The 10150-nt window shown below is 55.5% G+C and overlaps 2 protein-coding genes across 7 annotated transcripts in view; one reads left to right on the forward strand and one right to left on the reverse strand.

Moving 5' to 3' along the window:
• The window catches only part of LOC107075852 (transcriptional-regulating factor 1), a 36931-nt gene extending 35317 nt beyond the window's left edge, over positions 1-1614 (forward strand). For 5 of the 6 annotated variants that reach the window (XM_069180451.1, XM_069180449.1, XM_069180453.1 and 2 more), the window contains exon 13: positions 43-1614. In XM_069180451.1, coding sequence (XP_069036552.1) covers positions 43-379 — 337 coding nt within the window. In that variant the 3' untranslated portion in view covers positions 380-1614. The remainder of the gene's footprint in view (positions 1-42) is intronic. The other variant, XR_011182449.1, reaches the window with a different exon arrangement.
• b3gat3 (beta-1,3-glucuronyltransferase 3 (glucuronosyltransferase I)) lies at positions 1582-8721 on the reverse strand. Its single transcript, XM_069180497.1, has 6 exons — positions 8585-8721; positions 7848-7959; positions 6741-6897; positions 4961-5291; positions 4089-4379; positions 1582-2699 (listed from the first exon to the last, which is right to left on the reverse strand). Exons 2-6 carry the CDS (start codon positions 7933-7935, stop codon positions 2601-2603), a joined length of 966 nt encoding a protein of 321 aa, XP_069036598.1. The 5' UTR covers positions 7936-7959; positions 8585-8721; the 3' UTR covers positions 1582-2600.
• Between the last annotated feature and the right edge of the window lie 1429 nt (positions 8722-10150).

Below are 10150 nucleotides of genomic sequence, written 5' to 3' on the forward strand. Positions count from 1 at the left end.
GTTATTAATCTCTGCCTCCCTTGCTCTCTCTTTCTCTGTCAGGATGTTCTACAAGATAAAAAGCCGGAATGCTCACATGAAGATCCACAGACAGCAGGAGGACTGGCGGGATCGGGACCGGGAACGAGTTGCGCTGGCCATCGAGTCTCCCAATCCCACCGCTGGCACCACGAGCTCGGGCGTCGGGCCGCCTCTGTCCCGACCCGGGGCCAGCCTGGCCCTCTACAGCAGCACCTGGGACTGCCGCGAGTTCCTGGAGCAGTTGGACCTGACCTCCGACCCCTTGTCCTGCGCCGTCCTGCCCCCCTCCTTCTTCTGTGACCCGGAAGGGAAGATGGGCATGGGCAAACCCAAGTATGGGGGCAACAACATCCTGTAGAGCTGCACTTCCCCACCCTTCCTCCCCTGGGGGGGGTGTCTTTCACGCCGGGCTGCCTTGACCCCCAGTGCATTCTGGGTCTGTTTCCAGAGACGTGGTCCACGGTGTAAACGCGATCATTTCCTCAGACCTGTATTCGGCAGAAGCCAGGTCACGCATCTTGAAGTAGCAGCGAGACGGGATTTTTTTTTAACGCGGCCGCGTCACGTACTGCCCACTCGCTGGCCAGTGATGCGGTCTCTCTCCGGACCCCCCCCCGCCCCGGCCTTTCCAGGCGTCTCCTATCCAGGCCTGAACGACGGACTAGCCCCAGCCCCCTCCAGGTAAACCACCAGCAGCTTGTCTCGTTTTTTTTCAAAATGCAGGTCGAATTTTTATATCTGTTTTCAATTTTAAAATATTGTATTTTTGTAGCATTTTGTACCTTTTTTTTTTAAGTCGGCACCGCTGGTGCAGAAGTCTCTTCAAACAGACGCTGGGCAGAGCCAGCAGAAACTTTTTTTTTAAATCTCTCTTCGTTATTTTATTATTTAACGTGCAATCACATACAGACTTTTTTTTGTACTTAGTACGCACTCGTGTGTGTCTGAAGTGAGGGGAGATGTGAAGACGGCGCTTTGACCGAAGCGTAGCTAAACAGCATTAGGACTGGTGCTGGTGTCTTCCACCGACAGCGAGAGCAAGGGCTCCTGCTCGCCTCTCTGTCTCCTCGCCAGCCTGTGTGACTGTCCGCCAAGGGACATTTCCTGCAATGCGTCTTCAAGGTCACGTGACCTGCAATGCATCGCAAAGGTCGCGTCCCTGTGCTGCAAGGCACGCTGGGGGGGGTCACGCGACCTCTGCTGCGATGCACATCCCAGGTCACGGGCCGTCGGCGCGTCCCCAGCGGTCGCAGTTCATCAACTGGTGAGCAGTTAAGGAGGAACAGACAGGGGTGTGAATGAGGGTGCAGCACACACACCCCGTCACCGAGACCTCACACACGGAGGGGAGGGCAGGTGTGGACCCCCAGAAACTGATCACTAAGCCCGTCCAAACTCGTCTCACCCGGGGCCTGGAGGCCTGGGCTGACAGCCAGGTCACCTTAAGAGAATTTAACCCTTTAACCAAAAAGACCTGCCCCCCCCACTCGCTCCCCCGAGCACACGAGCCCTCGATGCTGAATCCTGAGATTTTCTTTTTCATTTACACGTTACAAAAGGTGAAAATAAAAATATTTTTTTATTTACACTCTCTTTATTGTGTCGACCTCCTTTTTCCATTTTTAAAAACATTTTCGCCTTTCCAAGCGAGGCACGCACCAGCAGAGACAGAGACAACTACAGCCAACAACACAGACAGACTGGGGGAGACACAGACTGGGACACAGGCAGACAGACTGGGAGAGATCCAGACTGGGACACAGGCAGACAGACTGGGAGAGACACAGACTGGGACACAGGCAGACAGACTGGGAGAGACACAGACTGGGACACAGGCAGACAGACTGGGAGAGACCCAGACTGGGACACAGGCAGACAGACTGGGGGAGACACAGACTGGGACACAGGCAGACAGACTGGGGGAGACACAGACTGGGACACAGGCAGACAGACTGGGAGTGACACAGACTGGGACACAGGCAGACAGACTGGGGGAGACACAGACTGGGACACAGGCAGACAGACTGGGGGAGACACAGACTGGGACACAGGCAGACAGACTGGGAGTGACACAGACTGGGACACAGGCAGACTGACTGTTGGATGGCAAGAGAGACAATTGAGTCTCCATAATTGTTTTACAGTATGTACAAGGACACTGTGTATTTACAGGAGGGCCCAGGGCCATGCACTGCACTGGCCAGGGCAGGACAGCTCCCCTCTTCATCTCCCTCTTCTTCATCAGTCAGCGCCCCCTGCCCCCCTCCTCAGTAATGGCTGGGGTATGGGGTGGGGAGAGGGGCTGGAGGGGACGAGGGGTATTCGTGTTCTCATTTCGGGAACAGGGGGAGCTGTGTGTTCTGGGGGAGCTCTATTTTTGGGGGTCGAGGGCAGTTATTTTGCAGGTGGGGTTTGCCGTAAAAAGAGGGGTGTCTTGGTGCCAGAGTGAAACAGAGCGACCTCGGTATCGGGGACCTGAGGAAGGTGGGCTCCTGGGGAGTGGGCGAGTCTCTCACAGTTTGATCCTGTTGACTCTTCAGCAGTTGGGGTTTGGGCGCATACTGGTTTTGGGGTGCCTCTCAGACCTCGATGTTGGGGTCAGAGCCCAGACCCTGTTTCTGCAGAGCTTCCTCTCGCTTCATCTTGGGCTTCTCAGTGCGCGTGTGCCACACCAAAACCTGCACAGGGGTCAATGATCACACCACACTGTAATCAATATACGCACAGCAACCAATACCACTGTACCGCAATCAATACACACCACAATGTAATCAATACACGCACAGGAACCTATACCACTGTACCGCAATCAATACACACCACACTGTAATCAATACACGCACAGCAACCAATACCACTGTACCGCAATCAATACACACCACACTGTAATCAATACACACACAGCAACCAATACCACTGTACCGCAATCAATACACACCACACTGTAATCAATACATGCACAGGAACCTATACCACTGTACCGCAATCAATACACACCACACTGTAATCAATACAGGCACAGCAACCAATACCACTGTACCACAATCAATACACACCACACTGTAATCAATACATGCACAGGAACCAATACCACTGTACCGCAATCAATACACACCACACTGTAATCAATACATGCACAGGAACCAATACCACTCCTGTGGTATCAATACAATACACGCCAGTGATCAAAACACAACACACTGTAATCAATACACACACAGCAAACAAATCCACTGCACCACAATCAATATCCTGGACATACAGGGATCAATTCCACCATACCACTATCAATACACACCTACAACCAATACCACCACGCTGAAATCAGGACACACACAGCGATCAATACACACCACACTGCAGGATGTATATGTAATCAATACACATCAGTCACACACCGTGAACACATCACAACACAACACAACCATCTCTACCGAAGTATCTGCGCTGTTTAGTAGAGTAGCAGGAGTACACCTGTGCTAAACTGCAGGGTGTAGTATCGGTACCTTGGTGCAGAGCTCGGCGCGGGGCTCCTGTGTTAAACACTATCAGTAGCTGTGTAGTAGCGATGGAGTAGCTGTGGAGTAGCGGTACCTTGGTGCAGAGCTCGGCGCGGGGCTCCTGTGTTAAACACTATCAGTAGCTGTGTAGTAGCGATGGAGTAGCGGTACCTTGGTGCAGAGCTCGGTGCGGGGCTCCTGTGTTAAACACTATCAGTAGCTGTGTAGTAGCGATGGAGTAGCTGTGGAGCAGCAGTACCTTGGTGCAGAGCTCGGCGCGGGGCTCCTGCGTTAAACACTATCAGTAGCTGTGGAGTAGCGATGGAGTAGCGGTACCTTGGTGCAGAGCTCGGTGCGGGGCTCCTGTGTTAAACACTATCAGTAGCTGTGGAGTAGCGATGGAGTAGCAGTACCTTGGTGCAGAGCTCGGTGCGGGGCTCCTGTGTTAAACACTATCAGTAGCTGTGGAGTAGCGATGGAGTAGCAGTACCTTGGTGCAGAGCTCGGTGCGGGGCTCCTGTGTTAAACACTATCAGTAGCTGTGGAGTAGCGATGGAGTAGCGGTACCTTGGTGCAGAGCTCGGCGCGGGGCTCCAGCTCCTCCAGGGACACCAGGCTCTGCAGGAAGCTGCTCTCCAGGAAGCCCATCTGCGCGTTGCTGTCGAACCAGGCGTGGGGGTTGGCCAACACCAGGGGCAGCGCCACCGCGAAGCCGGCCATGTCGATGGGGAAGGGGCGGCTGGGCCGCCAGCCCGTGTGGAACCCCACCACCTTCCCCCCCTCCACCTGGGGGCGCTCGTAGCGCATGCCCCCCACCAGCCCCACCGGCCACACAGACACACGGCGCGTGTGGCGCATCTGAGGGAGGAAGAGGAGGCCGGGGTGAGGGGTGGAGAGAAGGAGGAGGAGGAGGACGAGGAGGTCGGTGCAGGCCGGGATGAGGGGCGGAGAGAAGGAGAAGGAGGAAGAGGAGGAGGGGGGGGCAGGCCAGGATGAGGGGTGGACAGAAGAGGAGGAGGAAGAGGAGGGGGGGGGGCAGGCCAGGATGAGGGGCGGACAGAAGAGGAGGAGGAAGAGGAGGAGGGGGGGGCAGGTCAGGATGAGGGGTGGACAGAAGAGGAGGAGGAAGAGGAGGAGGGGGGGGCAGGTCAGGATGAGGGGTGGACAGAAGAGGAGGAGGAAGAGGAGGAGGTGGGCGCAGGCCAGGATGAGGGGCGGACAGAAGCAGGAGGAGGAAGAGGAAGAAGAGGTCAGTGCGGCCCCGGAGGAGGAGGAAGAGGAGGAGGGAGGGGCGGACAGAAGCAGGAGGAGGAAGAGGAGGAGGTGGGCGCAGGCCAGGATGAGGGGCGGACAGAAGCAGGAGGAGGAAGAGGAGGAGGGGGGGGGGCAGGGCAGGCCAGGAGGAGGAGGAGGAGGATGAGGAAGAGGCGGGCGCAGACCTCCTGGAAGAGCTGCAGGCTGTAGGTGTTGTCGTCGTCGGCGAAGTACACCACCCCCAGCTCCCGCGGCGAGCGGCTCTCGCGCAGCCAGCGCAGCCCGCGGTTCCGCTGCTCCGCGCCGCGCGGCTTCAGCCAGCTGGGGTCGCCCTCGCGCAGCTTCAGGTCACGGGGCGTCTCCACGCTCAGCTGCGTGTGGGGGATCCCCGACTGCCGCAGCACCCCCCCCACCAGGGCGGTGCTGGCCGGGGCGTCCTCCACCACGATCCAGTGCAGACTGGGCACGTGCATCAGGGTCTGGGCCAGCCGGGTCAGCTCGGCCTTCTGGACGGGCCTGGAGAGGGGAGAGGGGAGAGGAGAGAGAGGGGAGAGGGGAGAGGGGAGAGGGGAGAGGGGAGAGGGGAGAGGGGAGAGGGGAGAGGGGAGAGGGGAGAGAGGAGAGGGGAGAGAGGAGAGAGGAGAGAGGAGAGAGGAGAGAGGAGAGAGGAGAGAGGAGAGAGGGGAGAGGAGAGAGGGGAGAGGGGAGAGGGGAGAGGGGAGAGGGGAGAGGGGAGGGGAGAGGGGAGAGTGGGAGAGTGGGAGAGTGGGAGAGGGGAGAGGGGAGAGGAAGGAGAGAGGGGAGAGGAGAGAGGAGAGAGGAGAGAGAGGGGGGGGAGAGGGGAGAGGGGAGAGGGGAGAAGAGAGAGGAGAGAGAGGAGAGAGGGGAGAGGGGAGAGGGGAGAGGGGAGAGGGGAGAGGGGAGAGGGGAGAGGGGAGAGGGGAGAGAGAGGGGAGAGGAGAAAGGAGAGAGGAGAGAGGAGAGAGGAGAGAGGAGAGAGGGGAGAGGGGAGAGGGGAGAGGGGAGAGGGGAGAGGGGAGAGGGGAGAGGGGAGAGGAGAGAGGAGAGAGGAGAGAGGAGAGAGGAGAGAGGGGGGAGAGGGGAGAGGGGAGAGGGGAGAGGGGAGAGGGGAGAGGGGAGAGAGGGGAGAGGGGAGAGGGGAGAGAGGGGAGAGGGGAGAGAGGGGAGAGGGGAGAGGAGAGAGAGAGGGGAGAGGGGAGAGGAGAGAGAGGAGAGAGGAGAGGGGAGAGAGGAGAGGGGAGAGAGGAGAGGGGAGAGAGAGAGGGGAGAGGGGAGAGGAGAGAGGGGAGAGGAGAGAGAGGAGAGAGGGGAGAGGGGAGAGAGAGGGGAGAGGGGAGAGAGAGGAGAGAGGGGAGAGGGAGAGAGAGAGGAGAGGGGAGAATGGAGAGGAGAGAGAGGAGAGGAGAGAGGAGAGAGAGGGGGGAGAGGGGAGAGGGGAGAGGAGAGAGGAGAGAGGAGAGAGGGGAGAGAGAGAGGGGAGAGGGGAGAGGGGAGAGGGGAGAGAGGAGAGAGAGAGGGAGAGGGAGAGGGGAGAGGGAGAGGAGAGAGGAGAGAGGGAGAGGAGAGAGGAGAGAGGAGAGAGGGGAGAATGGAGAGGGGAGAGGGGAGAGGGGAGAGAGAGTTAGTCTTAGTCAAGGTTAGTTAAGAGTGAGTCTGTCTCCCAGTAATGCTCAATATGTCTATATGTAAATACTTTACGATTGTGTCTTTATTGTAAATGTCTGTAGAGTTGGTGTTTTATGTTGACAGTATTTGTTTTGCTTTGGCAACACTGATTATACTCTTCGCTCATGCCAATAAAGCACCTTGAATTGAGCTGAACTGAACTGGGCTAGGGCAGAGAGGGGACAGAGAGGGGACCGTCTGTCTCATGAGCTCACGGGGCTGCCTGTGTCCCGGGCGGGAGAGCTGACAGGCCTGCGTGTGGGGGCGAGGTCACGCTACCTGGCGTAGGTGGGAGTGATGACGTAGATGGTTGGCAAGGAGGGTTTGGGTGGCTCCTCCGTCTTCAGTCTGGCCTGCATGTTCTTTAGCTCCCCCTGCAGCCTGGAGATGGTCCGGTCCCTCGTCTGGGCGTGCTCAGTGCAGTCGCAGTGCTGACCTGCGCGACCCAGAGACAGAGAGGGACAGGCTGAAAGGCACAGCAGCCTGCTCTGGGTTTTCTCTCCAACAGAACTACCACTGCAGAGCAACCCAATCCACTCCTAGTGACGCTTTTAGTGTTCTTAACCCATCTCCCACTGCGGGACGATCCGAGCCACTCCAGGCGGGACAGTGCTGTCACTCCGACTCCTGTGGCTCTGCAGTCTGATCCGCTCCAGGTGTGACAGTGCAGTCAGTCAGACTCCCAGTGCGCAGCAGTCTGATCCGCTCCAGGTGTGACAGTGCTGTCAGTCAGACTCCCAGTGCGCAGCAGTCTGATCCACTCCAGGTGTGACAGTGCTGTCAGACTCCCAGTGTGCAGCAGTCTGATCCGTTCCAGGTGTGACAGTGCTGTCAGTCAGACTCCCAGTGCGCAGCAGTCTGATCCACTCCAGGTGTGACAGTGCTGTCAGACTCCCAGTGTGCAGCAGTCTGATCCGCTCCAGGTGTGACAGTGCTGTCAGTCAGACTCCCAGTGCGCAGCAGTCTGATCCGCTCCAGGTGTGACAGTGCTGTCAGTCGGACTCCCAGTGCGCAGCAGTCTGATCCGCTCCAGGTGTGACAGTGCTGTCAGTCAGACTCCCAGTGCACAGCAGTCTGACCCGCTCCAGGTGTGACAGTGCTGTCAGTCAGACTCCCAGTGCACAGCAGTCTGATCCGCTCCAGGTGTGACAGTGCTGTCAGACTCCCAGTGTGCAGCAGTCTGACCCGCTCCAGGTGTGACAGTGCAGTCAGTCAGACTCCCAGTGCGCAGCAGTCTGATCCGCTCCAGGTGGGACAGTGTCGCCGGCCAGACTCCCGCTGTGTAGCACACTGATGCGCTCCTGATTTTCCAGTGCCGTCACACTGACCCCCACGGCTCTGCAGGTCTGTCCAAACCAGGCCCTCTCAGTTTAAGGCACCTCTTACCCAGCTGGATGAGGGTGTACATCAGGCCCAGGAGAGACACCAGGAAGTACATGGCAAACACGTTTTTCAGCCTCAGCTTCATCTTCATCACCGTGGTCGCCTCGGCCCCCCCCTGCAACGACAGGAAGACAGAGCTGCACCTCAGACGACAGCGACTCTCTCCGTGCCGGTTCTCAGCGAACAGCACAGCCCCGCTTCTCGCCCTCAGAGCCCCGTCTGGAGGAATACAACTCTCGCCCCGAGAGCCTGGCCTCCTGGGTTTCCCTGTCTCCCCTTCCACAAGTCAATTAAACAATCAACAGTTTCCCAAGGCTGCAGATCACCCAAAACACGCAAGTCTCTAAGGGCGCCGTGCAGTTTCGGACCCGGGTCCACGAAAACCGCACTCAAACGCCTCCTCTGTCTGCCGAACTGGATCTTTCCCAGTTCAAACGCACTGGCGGCCGATAAAATGAATAAAAAGCACACCGCTACCACGGCGCCTGCACACGTCTGGAGGAAAAAATCTGTTTCACTCTTAACTAAAAATAACTAAACGTCGGTGCAAGGCAGGAGAGGTGATAAAACAAACTCCGTTATCTGAGGTCGTTTCAAACCGATTTCTTATTCTGCATTAGCCGGGCTCCAGATATTTACGACCAACGGGCGCCAGTCGTCACTAACGTCAGTAATCTGCTTTTAAAACGCGTCTGTTGCTGGTTTTGACATTTTCTACCGATTCTCTCCCGCATCCTTACCGTCTACCGAAACCTGAAGCGTTTTTCGTCTCTCATGACAATCAGTCTTGAGCTCCTTAAAGCTTGAGAATGCAACGCAACATCATCAACCGAATCCATTCATTTTTCGTAGCGATAAATACCAACAACTTCCGGTACGGCTGTCCCCCATCGTCATCCTTCCCGCTGCTCCGGCGAAGCACTGGGCTCCATTCATTGGTTCCGGATTCATGCGATAGCTGACAGCTCCATAATACTCGTTAGTGTTACGAACGTAAAATTATTCTTTTGTGTTTTAGAATTAGAAACTTTAGAAAATTAGAAAAAAAAAATCATAAAAATGTATACATTTTAATCGACTCATTAAAAAAAAGCATGCACACATGTAACAATGGAGAAGTAAATGAATTCTTAATTGGTGTTTTCTTTCTTCTTTATAATGTTGGTGCACAATGAGCGGTTCAGTCTCACTTCCCAGAAATCCTCAACGCTGAGGGCCTTGTCGGGCTGGATAAAACAGTGGGACTCATCTCAAGTCTTGGAGTCGGAGCTGTGAGTCAGTACCTCTACACACACATCCACACCAAACCAAACCCACTCTTGTACAGGCAGGTCAAGTCAGTTGACTTTTACTTTTGGTCTTCTAACAAAAAGCAATGACAGGAGCCGTTTACAATGTCATCCCCTCTGGAAGGGGGTACCTGTGAACCCCAAACCCCAGTCATCACCCCTATCTGATCAGCGCGTGCGAGTTCAGGGCGTCGGTCTTCGGCGGTGTGTGGCTCAGAACAATTTTAATTAAACTCTCACCAAAGGATTAGGAGTGGAAAAATATTTTAGAAGTTCATCAAGTTTCTTTTTATTTGTAACATACAAATAAAACAATTACAAAGCTGAAATTGGATGTTTCCCTTCGTTATCAACTAAAAAGCACAATATCAGTTTCATCTTTGAAACCTTCTTCGTTTTTCACCTAAAAGGTTCAGGGTAACTAATGAAGACAGAATATATACAAGGAGAGCCGTGCTCAGCTATATAAAAACGACAGGGGGAGGGAGGGGAATAAGCACGTTATAACAAGAGGACGGAAATTAAAAACTTTTGTTCCTACCGATTTTCGCATTTTCACAGAAGCCCTGATCCCTTTACTGAAAGCATCACCTCTCTCGTTTGCCCATCACCCGTTTTTAAAGTTTCGTAGTAACAGGACAGCATCACGGAGCTGAGAGGCATCTCATGTCCCACGGGACAATAACGGGACTCAGCACAGCCCAGTTTTGGGGTCCCCAGTGCCCGGCGTCCGCTGGCCTTTCAGGCACCAGCTGAACTGCCGAGCTCTCGGTTACTCATGAGAACCTACGTCACTTAGGAACCTCTGTCACTTCAGAAACCCAAAACATTTAGACTCGTGGTCAAACCAGGAATTCAATAAAAGGTGAAATCAAGCAATCGAGAGCTCGGCTGCACAGACACCCGGGTTCTCAGAACCAGGACTGGGAAACCTGTATGCAACTGGTCTTATTCCGGGGTAACCCACCGATACTCCTCTAGATCCCCGTGTCTGGCTTAAAGGAAACTTTCATTTCA

This window comes from Lepisosteus oculatus, chromosome 18 (genome assembly GCF_040954835.1).
Source record: "Lepisosteus oculatus isolate fLepOcu1 chromosome 18, fLepOcu1.hap2, whole genome shotgun sequence".
In the NCBI taxonomy this organism is placed as follows: domain Eukaryota; kingdom Metazoa; phylum Chordata; class Actinopteri; order Semionotiformes; family Lepisosteidae; genus Lepisosteus; species Lepisosteus oculatus.